Genomic DNA, 18,259 nt, shown 5'->3' with positions numbered 1-18,259 from the left:
TTATTCAAAGTTTCAGCACAAATGGCTCTTATCTTTGACAACAGTTATTTCTCAAAATTTATCTTAGTTTACTATCTTTCTATCTATTGACTATAAAAGCATTATCCAAACACAGTGAACCTATCCTTTTGTCTGGAACACTTTCATTTATAAACCTTTAATACTGCTTAATACTTTATAATATTTCCTACAAAAGACAAATGTGGAAGCATAATTTTATTGTTAAATTATCTTTAAATAATTACTTTTTGGAGGGGGAGAGTCATTTTTAATCTTCTTTGCAAACTTTAATATTATAATTTATTGGCCGAGCGCTGTGGCTCACGCCTGTATCCCAGCACTTTGTGAGGCCGAGGTGGGCAGATCATGAGATCAGGAGTTTGAGATCAGCCTGCCCAGTGTGGCGAAACCCTGTCTCTACTAAAAATACAAAAATTAGCTGGGCGTGGTGACCGGCACCTGTAATCCCAGCTACTTGAGAGGCTGAGGCGGGAGAATCTCTTGAATCTGCGTGGAAGAGGTTGCACTGAACCGAGATCATGCCATTGCACTGCAGCCTGGGCGACAAGAGCAAGACTCTTTCTCAAAAAAGAAAAAAAGAAAAAAAAAAAAAAAAAGAAAGAAAGAGAAAATATTGTAATTTATTTCTACTTTTATTTATTTTCAGTCTTTTTTTCTGTTCATCTAGTATATGAATTAAAAAAAAATTTAGTCAAAAAAGTAAATATCTCATGTGGCTGATTCTTCTCTGGATCAAGTGGTTGCATGCATCACCTGGCATATCTCTAGGATTATGCAAAAAGACAATAAACTTGCCGTTATTATAGATTTAAACTTGGATCATGCAAATTTATTATAGCCATTTACTGTTATTAACATATTTTGTCAAATGGAATACGCTGACGTGTATGTTTGGCATCTTAAATTATTTCTAGTTTTTTGTTAGCTGGGTGTTATCTAAAAAACTTAGCTTAGTAATTAAAATTGTGAAGAATAAAAGAGGATCTGTTTAAGAATGAAAATACTGGAGAATAATGTTTAGTTTTTTAAAGTTAGACTAATTTTAGAAATATGAAATTTAGTCTACCAGTGAAAAAAGAATAATCCCTGATTGTTTAGGAAGTGAGAAACTACTTAGTTTTTCTGCTTTGAATATTTAAAATAATCTCCAGAATCAAGAGGAAAAACAGTTAATTGATTGTTTATCGTAATTTAACGTTGTGTAACATGAAAGGTAAGGAAACTGTGAAAGATAGCACTGTTAATATCTTAGGTCACAAATCCCATTTAATAGCTAATTTAAATGAGTGCTATAGAAGCTCTGCCTCAAAAAAAGGCTTAAGTGTGCACAAATATTCACAAAACTTTACATACCGTTTTAGGTGAATCATAGTTATAGCCCTCGTAAACTCTTAGACATCAGGATAAGAACTGCTGGTTGAAAACATTATTCATATTACAAATCGTTTTAATTCATCTTGATTTAGACCAAAACTTGTGCTGCCTCTTTATTTTTTTTTCTTGTAACTTCTGATTTCTTGTTAAGAAATATTCCATTTTCAAACATTTATTTAACTAATTTTTATCAAGTGCCGAAAACTGTTCTTTCTCCTCTGAGTAAAAACTGCATTTCAGGTTCAACCACAGAGTATCAGACCAGTGTCTCTAGGCTGATACCAATGACAGTCACTGAAGCTTAATTCTTCCCTTTTACATAATGATTGCAATCAAATGGGGAATTTAAATTTAACATTTAGGTTGGGTATTTTACTTGTTTATTTTCTGTACAGCAATTACTTTGAATAATGGCCTATAAAGAATAAAATTGACCTAACTTTTATGAACTATACACATCATTACAAAAACTAAAGAAGTAGTAAAGAACAAGATGGTGGAGATAGGGTAGGAGCTAGATAGAAAAAAGTATATATTTACTGCAAAGACCTTTTGCTTATTCGTTTTACTTGGCAAATGATTATAATTTAATTCAGTTGAGAGTAGAATAAGCACATCTATTTTGCATTAATGTTGAAATGGAGATTGGAATAAGAATAGAAGATGAAACTGAACTCAAATTAATGAAATGCACAATGGGAAAGAAAACTACAGTATTAAGAGAGGGGTATGACTTAATTCTACTCCCTCAAAGTCCCTTATTAGTAATTTAGTTATGTTTAAATTTACAGTTTTCCTGAGACAAAGAGTCCTTCATGTGCTTTGTCTCAATAATAAACAAACTGGCTGGGTGCAGTAGCTCACACTTATAATCCCAGAATTTGGGAAGGCTGAGGTGGGAAGATTGCTTGAGCCCAGGAGTTTGAGACCAGCCTAAGTAACATAGTGAGACCCTGTCTCTAGAAAAAATAAATTTAAAAAATTAGCTGGGCACAGTGGTGCATGCCCTTATCCCAGCTACTTGGGAGGCTGAGGTGAGAGGATCGCTGGAGCCCCAGAGATCGAGGCTGCAATGAGCTATGATCATACTGCTACACTCTAGCCTGGGCGACAGAGTGAGACCTTTTCTCAAAAGATAAAAACAACAACAATAATAAACAAATTTACAAGTCTTTATTATTTTTGGAAGCCCAAAAGTCTAGGCCCAGCTCAAGATATAAAGAGAGGTATTGGTCTTCTCTAAATGGACAGTGGCAGTGGCAGTGACTAAGGTAGTGATATTTTGAGGTGCTGTGGGGCAGTGGAGACTACAGTGGTATTCAGAAATGATAACCTAAGTAAGAAATGATGTATCTTTGGTCAGAAAAAGAGAAGAACGGAGGTTGATATCAATTCAGAGCATTTACTGCACTGAAATAAATATATTTTTTAGTATATTTTACATTACTTTTTAACATTTTACAATTTGGAATTTATTTTGTATTTTGCTAACAAAATTATGTTTGATTTATCAAATTGGAATTATTATTCAGAAAATATTTATACATATTTAATTTATTCTTAAATGCTTCTCATTTTGAATGAAGTTTAACATTTATTGGATTTCTGGGAATTTAGTATCTCTTGTTTTTTGTTATTTTTTGAAATAGTTTGAGATTATGGGAAATTAAAACATTCGGGTGAAGCAAACTTGAAACTTTATTCCAGGTATTTAAGGCATTGCTGAGATTGTATCTACCATATTTCACATCAAATTTAGTAAGAAGTATCATTAATACTAAAACTGTCTCCTGCACTTAAAAGTTGATCCTGGGACATGATTCCCAGTGCTAACCAGTGGGTTAGCAGACAGTGAGTAATTCTTGCTTTCATCCTACCTAGAGTGTAGTACTCAGTGTTAACTATTGGACCTCCATGTTGGTTCTCAAGGTGCAGTTCATCCATCCTTAGTCATGCCTTCATTCTACAGATGGAGATCTTGCAATTGCACTCAGGTTCCAGAGCCCAAATCTCCTTTCTCCCAGCAGGTCCCACATTTAAAAGCTAAGTGTGCATATTCATCTTTCTCTCAATTTCTTCTCTAGTAGCCTATAAGATGTTCTGGCCTTAAATATTTGAGGTTTTAAAAACTCTATATTCCAATAAATTTGGAAAGTTGATCCAAGTGTTAAGACACTCATTAACTTAATTTGGACTTAATAGTTTGAGGATTGCCTATTTATGTTCTAGGCTATGTGTTAGGAATATATATTAAAATATAGTTAATTGTTCTCTACGTTTCCATGGTGTCGTCATCATTTATTTCCCACGTATGAGTGAGAACGTTTGGTATTTGTTTTTCTGTTCTTGCATTAGTTTGCTAAGGAAAATGACCTCCAGCTCCATTCATGTCCCTGCAAAGGATATGATCTCGTTATTTTTTATGGTTGCATAGTATTCCGTGGTGTATGTAATCTGTGCAATAAACCCCCATGACACAAGTTTACCTATGTAACAAACCTGCACATGTATCCTGACCTTAAAAGTTTATTTATATATATATAGTTAAGTACATAACTGTATATGTGTATATGAATGTACATGTATATACGTGTATATATATGTATTTGTTTTTGTGTGTGAATTACATAAAACAATCCTTTAAAATAGATTTTGTTCCCCATTTTATAGTTGAAGAAATTGAGTCTTAGAGCAGGTAAATAAATTGCTCATGGCCACAGGAATAGACATTCTGAGAACCAGAATTCAAACCCTAGTTCTTCCTCATTCATTCATTGAATACCTTCTATGTGCTGTACAGTATTCTAGGTTCTGATGATACAGCAGTGAATAAAAATTCTTGTCCTCTTGGATCTTGCGTGCTATACCAGGTGGTGGTAAGTGCTTTAAAAAAATTAAGAAAGGATCAGAGGGTGATGAGAGTTCAGTGGGATTGCAATTTTAAACAAGACTGTCAGAGAAGTTTTCACCGAAATGGTAGCATTTGAGCAAACACCTGAAAGAAGTAAGAGTGAGCTATGAAAATTCATGAGGGAAGGTGGTCTCAGACAGAGGTAAAAACATGTGCAAAGGCTTGAGTAAGCTCATTCCATGTGATATCCAGTAGAATTCTAACTGGGAGTTGCTGAAGCCCCTTCAATCCATATGAACATTTGTTGTCTGCGTACACTATAAATAGTAAAACACTAAGTCTCATAGACAATCATAAATTGTAACAAAGTAGCTTTATTCAAGTTTAGTTTTTACCTGATACATAGTAGGTAACCCTGAATTATTTTTTATTTAGCAAATTAATTTCTAAATTTTGTTTCTTTGCATAGTTTTGTTTTCCCTCAAATTAAATTATGAAAAGAGTCTGTTAGAGTTAAAATAGTGTGGTTACATTTTTACGTTTTTACATTTAATTTCATTTTTATAAGTGATGTAGTTAAGTGTGAAACTGCTTTAGGAATGGTTAAATGCACTTTATACATTCAATGTGATGTTAATATTGGTACAATAAGGACATGCATGTCAATTTCTTGTTAATTTTATTCCTTCTAAGAGCATGGTTTGCATGTTTATATAACATTTTTTCACTTTGTATGCAACTATAAAGTGAGCTGAAATAGCTTAGGCAAAATGTTTTCTAGCACATAATTGGATGATATAAATTTATTTCTTTTGAAAGCAATAGTATATATTCTATTTTCTTCCCTTGGTAGATTATAGGATTATGAATAGACTTAAAACATTCGTAAAACTTAACTCATCCCATATTTAATTTTCAAAGTTCAGTAAGACAGACTTTAGCTTTTGGTTAAGCTGTATTAAACAATTATCAAAGATTTAAGTCAAAAGTCAACTGCTGTGGAAGGCAAAGCCTTAAAATGTTTAAATTTGCATTGAATAAAAGTACATTTCCATTCTAGAAAATATGTTCAATTCAACTCAACCTATTGAGCATTGTCTATCGGAGTTTTATTGATAAGGGAGAAAAATCAACTATAAAGCTATTGAAGTAGTAGTGGAGAGCATTAACAAGGTTTGAAATATAGTAGTGATGGGGGAGGGGGTTTTCAAATGAAGGACATTTTTACATCAGAGTTGATGGGTAGCTTAGCATGTGGATTGAGGACACAAGAAGCATTTCAGATAATGTAAAGGCTTTTAGCTTTGCCATTGGGTGAGTGATAAGGCTATTAAACAAGTTAGAAAATAGAAGAAGGGAAAGCTTTTGGGAGCATAAAAGTGTTCAGTTGAGTTTTGAAACTTTTGAATTGAAGACATCTGTAGGACATTTATGCAGGAATGAATACAAAATACTTGTATGTCATTGTGAAAATTATGATTAAGAGGACACTGTTGATTTCTTCTTGAAATTCTGGGCTATAAGACAGATCTAGGCTGTGTGATAATGATAGTGACTTTTCCTCAACCCCATAACAGAACATCTCAAATTTCATTTTGCTTTATGTTATAAATGAAAAATAATTTCATTTTGCTTTATGTCACATTCTAAATGTTTTAAATCATCTTTTTCTCATCCTGAGATTATAAACATTCACTGGTGCTATTGAAGTCCTTGTAGTAGCCTCAGTGATTGCTATTGCCATAGAGTCTTAGGAGAATTTATTTTCCTTGTATAGTTGATGGTGCTACAATAGTAAGTGTACTGAGGGATTGCTGTCATTCATGCATTCATTCATGCCGTGTGTAAAGTATTGTTGCTCTGCAACTGGGCATAAAGCATAGGGTTACTTTGTTTCTGCAAATAGATATCATAATAAGATTTTACAAAAACATTTGTTTTACAGAGACTTATTATTTTATATGTAAAAATGACTTTTTAGTTTCTTAAAACTTTTTGTTTTTTGAGGCAGGGTCTTGCTCTGTTGCCCAGGCTGGAGTGCAATGGCATGATGAGGGTTCACTGCAACTTCAACTTTGCAGGCTCAAGCAATCCTCCAACCTCAACTCAAGTAGCTGGGACTACATGTATGTGCCACTCTACCCAGCTAATTTTTTAACATTTTAGTAGAGATGAGGTCTTGCTGTGTTGCCCAGGCTCGTCTCAAACTCCTGAGCTCAGACAATCCTCGTGTCTCGGCCTTCCAAAGTGCTGGGATTATAGGCATGAGCCACTATGCCCAGCTAATTTCTTGCAACTTTAAAATTACTTTTGGTGGAGAGGGAGGTGGAGAGGGGAGTGAAGAAAGTTAAATAATTAATAAAATATAATATGTTAGGATGTCACTGTATATTGATGTCTGCCAGAGGGAATTCTTGGCAGACTTGATTCTGAGAGTCAGGTCTCCCTAATGCTTTTCTTTCTTTTTGAGACGGAGTCTTGTACTGTCACCCAGACTAGAGTGCAGTGGCGCGATCTCAGCTCACTGCAACCTCTGCCTCCCAGGTTCAAGCGATTCTCCTGCCTCAGCCTCCCAAGTAGCTGGGACAATGCTTTTCTTTACTGCTGTCCTGCTCGATTTCCTTTGTTTGTCCACTGTACTTACAAATGTGGCATGCTAATGGAATGTGGGAATTAAGACCAAGGTCTTAATTCATACTGCCTTGAATTCATCCACCAAGTTTGTGTCTGTACAAACTTGGATACATTACAGCCTTCCTGTATCTCAGTTGTTTCCTCTGTTAATGAGGATAAGAGCATTATGTAACTCACTTATAAAACTGTCACATGAAAGGTAAAGTGCTTAGCACAGTGCCTGGCACATAGTATACATGCAGTAAATGTTAAAATAATAGGGACAAATTATTGTAAGACCTAACAGTACTCTGTTTTCCTTAAAGTGCTGTATAGCATTCAAGTAGGACAACAGACATTTATTTTTATTTACTAATTATAAATATTATACATTCAGTGATTGTTTTACTTTATTTTTATTTTTAAAATTTTATACATTTTCCTGCCTTATAATCCAAGATGTATATGTATGACTCTTCTATCTTTGTCCTTGTACATTGGTCTCTTGTATACAAACAAACAATTGAGAAAAATAAACTGAGATATAATCTGGTCTCATATTTGTAGAAAATAATCTCTCCTGTCTCTTTCCTTCCCTTCTTCCCTCATGACCAATTAGACTATCTTTTAAGAACCCATCTTATAACCTATCTTATCAGAAACCTCTGTGGAATAGTGATATGGGGTACATAAAAAGTAAGAGTAAGTAAAGGTGATAAGTAAAGCATATATAAAGCCGAACAGGGACTTCCAGTAGAGGGCGATGTAGGCCAAACAATCAAGCCACATAATATGCAGGTGCGATAGGCAGCAAATTTAAAGTTTTCCCTGCATAAAAAATCTAAGTAGTAATTAATTTGCTAAATATAAGTTAAGTAACACTGGAATTTCTGTTTTGCTAGTTGCCAAATCCAAAGCGATTATACAAGTACCTAGGGAAGAACTGTGAGGACTATATGTATGTATTGCCATTGTCCCATAACTTTCTCACATAACTGTTTCAGAGATGGAGTCAAGACTAGATCATAAACACCTCTCTCTCTCTCTCTCTCTCTCTGTCTCTCTCTCTCCCTCCCCTTCCCCCCCTCTCCCGCTCTCCCCTTCCCTCCCTCCCTCTCTCTGAATCTTTGAAAACAGCAAGTAATGGAAGTTACAGGCTGGATAACTGGAAAACAAAGAAAGTACAGCAGCTATATTTCCATAATTCAAAAATATTTTTTCATGGAGTTCTAGACTATCTGAGTAAACTAGGGTTAGCCCTAAATACCATAAACTATTGGAATGAATTAGAACACTATCCTTTTTAAAAAAGAAAAAAAAATTGTTGTAAAGATAATATTGTGACTCAGGTATTTAAATTTCTGAAATTGCTGAGACCTGTACTTAAAGAAAATTAACAGCATTTAATTCATGTTAGATTGGATTTTTTTCAAGTTTTTTTCGATAAGATAGTTAAGTTGATTTTAACGTTTACATTTCCAACAGAAACATCACAATTCTTTCTTTTGGCAACATTGTCCAATAGCTAACTATTATAATGGTCCCTCTGCACTTGGAGATTTAATGCTCTTATTCTATCACACTCTACGAAATTGCTGCCCTGGAACCTGGGGATGTTGAGACTCCCCTTAAACCTGAGAATTTCACTTAATAGTTGACTGAGTTTTCCACTTTGTATCATGGCTAAATATTTTGATGTGGATTTTATTACTTTTGGCTGAGTTAGTAAATTCAGTTTATAAAATATCCACAGAAATTTACATCATACACAATATATATCTTAAGTTAATTTCCTCTAGTAATTTTAATTTATGTTTAGTTGATTCAGAAATAGAAGGTATATATCTCTGCTGATTTTATTCATATTAATGAATTTGGCAAACATTACCACCACCAGCTTAACAGATACTAGCTTAATATGTAGTTTTTATTTAGAATTCTACAAACCCTCATCACTTATCTTACTTATCTTGCTTTAAGTTTTGTCAGGTAGCATCACTATTTTTTGTGTTTAAGGATATTTTTATAATTTAATAAGTAACTACAGAAGATTAGCTATGCTAGAGAAGACTTCATAGCCTATAGTGTGGATTTTTTTTTGTAGAACTGAACTTCTTCCCTAGATTGCAGTATGGTTTCATGAGGTGAACATTTTGCATACTTCATATAAGCCTTTAAAATGTGTGTTTTTTTGAATTATTCAAAATTAGTTTTCAGTGAATGGGCCTGATTGAACTTTCCCGTCTAATGAGTTCCTTTGAACCACTACAGACACATTGGAAGGCTGTCTTTTAACTCTTTTAGATAAATGAACTTGCCTTAAAAATAGCCATAGAACAATGAGATTGAGCTAATCTGTCAGTGTGCCTGTGTGCATCCGTCATAATAAGCAGAGCTGTGCTGCAGTAATAAGCTTACAACTCACTTAATGAAAGCAATGAAATTTAATTTTTATATATGCTCTGTGTTCATTGTAGTTTGATAGTAATGCTGTCCTTGCTGTAGTCACTCAAGGATTCAGACTGAGGAATGTTTCGTTTTGACACATGCTTCGATTACAGAGCTGAGACAAAAAAGAGTACTGAATCTTCTGACACCCTTAAAACTTCTGCCTGAAAATGGTTTGGTTCGCCTTGGCAAGATAACAGCCACACCTGAGTTCAACAAGGTTCATGATCCTCTACAGAGAAGGGCACTAGATATTTGCAAACAGCACAACAGTTTATCATTCTAGTCTAAATTAGTGAGTATTTGAAAACTGCTGACAGTTACACACTAAGCTTATAGAATGTGTGGTTTAAAACTGGCCATGGGAAGAAAATGAGTTGTTTTCACCAGATTATAACCTGATTCGTTTTGGAACTCATATTGACAGTGCATTGAGCACATGCACCCCGCCCCCCTGCCACAAGTCTGCATCACCCAAATGATGCAGGAACTGTTTTGCAGGGACATTTATATACCAATGGAGATATTACCATTGTTCCTCATGCAGTGTGGACAGGGAGTAACAGTGTTGCCCAGGCTGACTACCTTTAAATGCACAGTTATAGGCCAGCCAGGACAGTTTGTAAATTTAATACACTACTATTCAGATTTTAACCTTCCTTCCTTCCTTCCTTCCTTCCTTCCTTCCTTCCTCCCTCCCTCCCTCCCTCCCTCCCTCCCTCCCTTCCTCCCTCCCTTCCTCCCTTCTCTCTCTCTGCCTCTGTCTCTGTCTCTTTCTTTCCATAAAAAAGACCTGATTGTAATTTGGAGTTTAAATTTTTAATGCATAAAGTGTTAAGAGACAACTGGGTGTTCCTTATAGCTAATCATTTAAATAGTAAATATAAATGGAGCCATTAGATATATTGCCAAAATTCACAACAAAATGAAAATATTGGAATTTGTTATAAAAATTAAGTGTTCATTTGTTGTTTATTAGTATCACACAAATTAACCATTAATTATTTCTGAAGACTTTTTCTATTTTCACTTTTTTAGGTGTGACTGATTTTCCCAAAATATTTTGTGAAACTTCTCAGAAGTTGGTGAGTGTGGAAGCCTTTGCTCTGGCTGCGAAATACTATTCTGTACAAAACTTGGGAATATGTACTCCTTTTGAACAGTTGCTTGTAGCCCTTCGAGGAAATCAAAACCAGATAATTGGTATGTCTATGTGTGTGTATATGTGTTTTTTAGGTACTTAGAAGCAATATTTTGTTCATATATGTGTATCTTTCCAAAATATTATTAATTTATTGTTAGACCTTAACATATAAGCCCTGACAAATTAGCTTTTGTTTAGAAGAGTAGGTTTTCCCTTGTATTATATTAAACAGAGCAACTTATAGATCTCCACAATTTTTTTCTACATTAATTCTTGTAACCTTTACTTCAGATAGTTCCTGCCCCTCAAACACAGATCACAGCGAGCTACTACAATTTCCAAAATCTACATCATTTTGTTGCCACAGGCTAATGTTCTCTATGGGAAGAGGGTGGGAAGAGTGGAAGGGGACATTTGGGGATGTAGGGAGAAGCATGAATGTCAGAAAGTGAGGATGGTAGAAATTTAAAAAAAGTATGGTAATGTGGTAGATTAAAACTTAGCTTTATCAATAATTATATTCAATGTAATTGATTCTACATGCCAATTAAAAGGCAGAGATCAGAAGGCTGTGGTTAAAAAAAATTCTCAGATTCTTTTATCTTACACAAACCTCTTTCATATCTCTTATTTGATCCTCGTTGTTTCCCCACCTTTTTATTTTGAAAACCTCCAAACCTACAGAAAAGTTACAAGAATAGTATAATAGGCCCTGTATGCTTTTCACCTAGATTCACCATGTGTTCACATTTTGCCACATTTGTTGTAGTTCTTTTCTACACACACACACACACACACACACACACACACGCACACTCCTTTTTCTGAATCTGTTGAACATAAGTTGTAGATATTGTAGCACTTTACTCTCAAATGCTTCACTCTATCTCAAAATATCAAGGGCATTTTCCTACACATCCCATAGTTTATTGGCACACTCAGGAGTTTAACGCTGATACAGTAATATTGTCTAATAAGCAGTCTCTATTCAAGTTTCTTTACTTTTTCCAAGAATATCTTTTAGACCAATTTTTTTTTTTCTTCATACAGGAATTAGTCTAGGCTCTGACATTTAGTTGTTATGTCTGTTTCGTCTCTTCAATCTTAAATAGTTTCTTACCTTTGCATTTGTTTTTCCTGACCCTGATACTTTTGATACCTATAAGCAGGTTATTCTATTATTTCCCCGTGATTAGATTCAGGTTATATATTTTTGATAGGAGTACTATTTAGGTGATTCCTTTTGTACATATCAAATTAGGAAGCACATATAATTTTGTTCCATTATTGGTAACACTAAGTTTACTCACTTGGTAAAGGTGGGTCTACTGGAGTTCTCCATTGTAAAAGGACTCTTTTATCTTTGAGTCCAATTCTTTTATTATTTTCATTTTTTTAATCTCTCTCACCAATTTAAGCAAAATCATTTCATAGTGTTCCCCCTGGAGAAAGAGAGGGGCTGTTTGGTGAATTATGGCTCTTGGTAGGAACCATTATAGCTGCAGATGGGTTCACCAGCAATATTACTATGGAGGCTGTAGTCGACTGGTAATGAAGGCTCTAAGGAGAACACCCTATCCCAGGTGCTGCTGACTGGCAATAAATGAGTGTACCTCTGCATCAAGGGTATCATCCTTGGCCCCTCCCCCAATTCATAAAGTTGAAGGGCCACAGGTTGGCATCAGAGTGAGTAAAGATATTGTATTGTAGGCAAGAACAAACAGCAAAACCACCTTTCAAGGTCTGGATGGACTCTGTTGTGTCTGGTACAAGAAACAGTTAACTTAGCCATGTAGAAAGATGCATGCTGGTGATAGGTGAGAGTGGAGGGTCTATATTCCCCATCCTGGAGTAATCAGCATATTTCTTTACTAGGTTAGTATCTGCCAGCAGAATGACATTGTGGAATTCAGACATCTCTGATAGAGACCGTGTCCTAAAGTGCCCTCAGAATGTTACTAAGAAGGTGCTACCTTCCATCTACAGGACCATGAGTAGCCAGCACTTATACGTGGAAAGACCTCATTAAAACCCAGTATCCCAATGTGATAATCCCAGGTTAAGCCTATACCAAGGCATTCACAAATGTGAACACTGTCATGCCATAATAACCATTCCAACCCTACATTTCAGTTCCCCACCACCAACTCCCACGTGACTGACAATGTTGACTACCTTGTCATATGCTCTTTGGCCATTTTTAATGTACTTTATAATGTGTGGCAGACAGTGTATATTCATACAGTCCTATAGTTCTGCAGTGATGGAAATGTCCTGTACTTTTACTGCTCAGTACAGTGGAAACTAGCCACATGTGGCTGTTGAGAACTTCATCTTTGGCTAGTGCAGCACAGAATCTTAATTTTTCAATTATATTTGATTTCAGTATAAATTGCAATAATCACATGTGGTTAGCAGCTACTATATTAGACAGCACAAGTAATGAAATGACTGTTTAAGTTTTTTTCCCCACTTTTCTATTGGGTTATTCTTTTCATATTGATTTGTAAGAGTTTGTTTTATTTTATTCTTAGATACAAATTCTCTGTAGATGTATGTGTTAGAATTATCTTATTTCGTTGGGGGCTTGCCTTTTTACCTCATAATGTTGTCTTTTGATGAAAAATTTCTTTCGTAGTCCACTTTACCAGTCTTTTCCATTATAGTTAATTGTTAAGGAATAGTTTTAATGTTCTATGGATTTTTGTATTTATTAATGTAAATTTTATTTATAGTGGCTGAGCTAGTAGAGATCTATTCAGAAACCACAGTAGAATCTCCATATTATTTTCCTACTTAATTTCAAAAAAATATGAACATCAACTGATAATTCCTACTAAATTTTGATTCTTTAATAGCAATATTTTACTTTTATTTTTATTAGGTGAAACTCAGAAGGCAGTTGAGTTTATGAATATGAAGAAATCTCATGAAGTTCAGGCAATGTCAGAGCTGATCAGCAGTATTGCTGACTACTATGGAATAAAACAGGTTAGAATATTTCCCTATGTTTTTAGGTGTTAAATTATTGCCACTTTTTGGTATTATTCAAATTTCATGTTTTTACTGCCAACTAGCCTTTAAAATGTTATTAAATAATAGCATTATTTAAACATCAGATCCTTTAAACATCAGATTCTTTAAGCTGTTATTTCCTAGTGTATTGTAATTATAGAAAATTTATAGTAAAATCAAGACATGACTGTTAATGTTTTGCCACACATTTCATTCTTTTCAGAGTGGACAGAAGTTAAGGTTAATTCTCTTTGATAAACTGTCACTCCGGTCTGAGGCAGCATTATGAAGATGACATCCTGCAAAACTGTTTGCTGCTAGATATTTTCAGGATATGGGTTACCCAGCTGTGGTCTGGGATACCTGCATCATTATATTAACACAAAGTAGTTATATTTTTAAAACTTGGATTATTTCATAGTGTTTGATTCACAGTGCATTCGTGTTTTGAAAAATCGTTTTTACGATATGTAGTGATGTTGGACAGTAGATGTTAAAATAAGATTAATGATTGTACACACTGACCTATAAAAATAGTAAGTTATTTTTCTTATTCCTGGTTTATACAAATAGTAAGTTTTTTCTATTCTCTAGAGAAGGTCGGTGGTGGTAATGGAGATTTTCCTTCCCGTAATTTTTATTAGGTATTAAAACCTTTCCATGGATTCAGCAAAACTTGAGAGTTTGAGGATGAGTATAAAACTATGAAAGTTTGGCTTAGGCGTGCAGAGCCACTTGTGGCAACATGAATCTCTAGGGTGGGGTATAGGGTAAGAGCTAAGGTAATACTAGTTTTTAACCTTTTCTCCAGATTATCATACCTAAGCAATATCTATCAGTTATAGTAACAGGCTCACCATGGCAATGATACTCAGCTGGAGTCGAAGAGGCAAGCCCTTCCCCATGGTGACATATCAGAATCTTGGGGAGCGAGTACTGTTTCCAGATATCCTTCAGGTGGCAGCCAACATCTATTAAGAACAGTAATAATGGGAATGGTCTCTAGAGGAACAGATGCATAATTTAGTTAGAATTAGAAGGGGCATAACAAGCTGAGGCTTAAGGCATCAGTTAATAACAGCAAGTCCACTGGAGACGACAGAGCCCTAAAGACAGAAAATTCAGATAACTGGTAATCAGGTAAGCCAGATGGAGGTTCTGTACATGGATGGTATGAATCCAGTTACAGAGTAGGAGAATGGAGTAAAGGTCCAGTCTTGAGGGGAAAGCTGGTCTGAATGAGGCAGAACAAGAACTGGACTCAGATTTTATATAGAAAACAAGGCAAAGACCCAGGCATTTAGTTTGGAAATACAAACCAGAAGCAGGAAAATATAGAAGTGGCCAAAAGATAATGTGTACTATATGAAAGGGATTTTAGTCAGGATTCCTATGGGGTTGATTTTACAGATTTTTCTTTTTCTTAAAAATATAATGATGTATCACTGTGTAAGATTTATTTACACTTTAAATATAATTCAGTCTTAATCACTTTCTAGCCAATGTGCAAAATTTGTACATAATCCTAATTTTATTGAGATATAAATGAACTTATGTTAATTGTACAGTATGATGTTTTGTTAGCATATGGTTGTGTGTATATACATATATATGTATCTTGATTATAGAGATTACATGAGTGTGTGTGTATATATATATATATACACACACACACCACATAAACACACACACTCATGTAACCTCTATAATCACGGAGTGTGTATATATATATGTATATACACACACCACATAAACACACACACTCATGTAACCGCTATAATCATGATAACATGATGTTTCCATCACCCCAAAAAATCTCCTCATGTCTTTTTGCAAAGGGCATTCTTTTTTTTTTCTTTTTTATACTTTAAGTTCTAGGGTACATGTGCACAACATGCAGGTGTGTTACGTACATATACATGTGCCATGTTGGTGTGCTGCACCCATTAACTCGTCATTTACATTAGCTATTTCTCCTAATGCTATCCCTCCTCATTCCCCCCATCCCATGACAGGCCCTGGTGTGTGATGTTCTCCACCCTATGTCCAAGTGTTCTCATTGTTCAATTCCCACCTATAAGTTAGAACATGTGGTGTTTGGTTTTCTGTCCTTGCGGTAGTTTGCTCAGAATGATGGTTTCCAGCTTTATCCATGTCCCTACTAAGGACATGATCTCATCCTTTTTTATGGCTACATAGTATTCCATGGTGTATATGTGCCACATTTTTTTAATCCATTCTGTCATTGATGGACATTTGGGTTGGTTTCAAGTCTTTGCTATTGTGAATAGTGCCACAGTAAACATATGTGTGCATGTGTCTTTATAGTAGCATTATTTATAATCCTTTGGGTATATACCCAGTAATGGGATGAGTGGGTCAAATGGTATTTCTAGTTCTAGATCTTTGAAAATCGCCACATTGTCTTCCACAATGGTTGAACTAGCTTACACTCCCACCAACAGTGTAAAAATGTTCCTATTTCTCCACATCTTCTCCGGCACTTGTTGTTTCCTGACTTTTTAATGATCACCATTCTAACTGGTATGAGATGGTATCTCATTGTGGTTTGGATTTGCATTTCTCTGATTGCGAGTGATGATGAGCATTTTTTCATGTGTCTATGGGATGCATAAATGTCTTCTTTTGAGAAGTGTTTGTTCACATCCTTCACCCAGTTTTTGATGGGGTTGTTTGATTTTTTTCTTGTCAATTTGTTTAAGTTCTTTGTAGATTCTGGATATTAGCCCTTTGTCAGATGGGTAGATTGCAAAACTTTTCTCCCATTCTGTAGGTTGCCTGTTCATTCTGATGGTAGTTTCCTTTGCTGTGCAGGAAACACAGGTAGTTTCCTGTGCTGTGCTGTTTAGTTTAATTAGATCCCATTTATCTATTTTGGCTTTTGTTGCCATTGCTTTTGGTGTTTTAGTGATGAAGTCCTTGCCCATACCGATGTCCTAAATGGTATTGCCTAGGTTTTCTTCTACGATTTTTATGGTATTAGGTCTAACATTCCAGTCTTTAATCCATTGTGAATTAATTTTTGTATAAGGTGTAAGGAAAGGATGCAGTTTCAGCTTTCTACATATGGCTAGCCAGTTTTCCCAGCACCATTTATTAAATAGGGAATCCTTTCCCCATTTCTTGTTTTTGTCGGGTTTGTCAAAGATTAGATGGTTGTAGATGTATGGTATTATTTCTGAGGGCTCTGTTCTGTTCCATTGGTCAGTATCTCTGTTTTGGTAGCAGTACCATGCTGTTTTGGTTACTGTAGCCTTGTAGTATAGTTTGAAGTCAGGTAGCGTGATGCCTCCAGCTTTGTTGTTTTGGCTTAGGATTTTCTTGACAATGTGGGCCCTTTTTTGATTCCATATGAACTTTAAAGTAGTTTTTTTCCACTTCTGTGAAGAAAGTCATTGGTAGCTTGATGGGGATGGCATTGAATCTATAATTTACCTTGGGCAGTATGGCCATTTTCATGATATTGATTCTTCCTGTCCATGAGCATGGAATGTTCTTCCATTTGTTTGTGTCCTCTTTTTTTTTACTGAACAGTGATTTGTAGTTCTCCTTGAAGAGGTCCTTCACATCCCTTGTAAGTTGGATTCCTCCAACTTATTTTATTCTCTTTGAAGCAATTGTGAATGGGTGTTCACTCATTATTTGGCTCTGTGTTTGTCTGTTATTGATGTATAGGAATGCTTGTGATTTTTGCACATTGATTTTGTATCCTGAGACTTTGCTGAAGTTGCTTATCAGCTTAAGGAGATTTTGGACTGAGACGATGGGGTTTTCTAAATACACAATCATGTCATCTGCAAACAGGGACAATTTGACTTCCTCTTTTCCTAACTGAATACCCTTTATTTCTTTCTCCTGCCTGGTTGCCCTGGCCAGAACTTCCAACACTATGTTGAATAGGAGTGGTGAGAGAGGGCATCCCTGTCTTGTGCCAGTTTTCAAAGGGAATGCTTCCAGTTTTTGCCCATTCAGTATGATATTGGCTATGGGTTTGTCATAAATAGCTTTTATTATTTTGAGATATGTCCCATCAATACCTAGTTTATTGAGAGTTTTTAGCATGAAGGGCTGTTGAATTTTGTTGAAGGCCTTTTCTGCATCTATTGAGATAATCATGTGGCTTTTGTCTTTGGTTCTGTTTATGTTATGTATTGTGTTTATTGATTTGAGTATGTGGAAGCAGCCTTGCATCCCAGGGATGAAACCAACTTGATCATGGTGGATAAGCTTTTTGGTGTCCTGTTGGAATCTGTTTGCCAGTATTTTGTTGAGGATTTTTGCAGAACAGGAAATGTTGCTGCCTGATCCTTCCTCTGGAAGCTTCGTGTCAGAGGGCCACCTGGCTGTATGAGATGTCAGTCGGTCCCTACTTGGAAGTGTCTCCGAGTTAGGCTATTCAGGGATCAGGGACCCACTTGAGGAGGCAGTCTGTCCATTCTCAGATCTGAAACACCATACTGGGAGAACCACTGCTCTCTTCAAAGCTGTCAGACTGGGACGTTTAAGTCTGCAGAAGTTTCTATTGCCTGTTTTCAGCTATGCCCTGCCCCCAGAGGTGGAGTCCACAGAGGCAGGCAGGCTTCATTGGGCTGTGGAGGGCTCCACCCAGTTGGAGCTTCCCCGCCACTTTGTTTACCTAGTCAAGCCTCAGCAATGGCGAATGCCCCTTTCCCAGCCTCCCTGCCGCCTTGCAGTTGGATCTGGGACTGCTGTGCTAGCAGTGAGCAAGGCTCCATGGGCATGGGACCTGCTGAACCAGGCACAGGATATAA

General features: G+C 35.8%; 1 protein-coding gene across 2 annotated transcripts in view; it reads left to right on the top strand.

Annotated features, from left to right (window-relative positions):
- METTL25 (methyltransferase like 25) overlaps positions 1-18,259 on the top strand; it is a 114,522-nt gene that overhangs the window by 18,880 nt on the left and 77,383 nt on the right. For both annotated transcript variants that reach the window (XM_033221145.1, XM_033221146.1), the window contains exons 2-3: positions 10,346-10,510; positions 13,336-13,442. In XM_033221145.1, coding sequence (XP_033077036.1) covers positions 10,346-10,510; positions 13,336-13,442 — 272 coding nt within the window. The remainder of the gene's footprint in view (positions 1-10,345; positions 10,511-13,335; positions 13,443-18,259) is intronic.

Source organism: Trachypithecus francoisi, unplaced genomic scaffold (genome assembly GCF_009764315.1).
Source record: "Trachypithecus francoisi isolate TF-2019V2 unplaced genomic scaffold, Tfra_2.0 Lachesis_group11, whole genome shotgun sequence".
Taxonomy (NCBI): domain Eukaryota; kingdom Metazoa; phylum Chordata; class Mammalia; order Primates; family Cercopithecidae; genus Trachypithecus; species Trachypithecus francoisi.
Note: the sequence above shows the minus strand (reverse complement) of the source record. Positions and strands in the feature narration are given on the sequence as shown.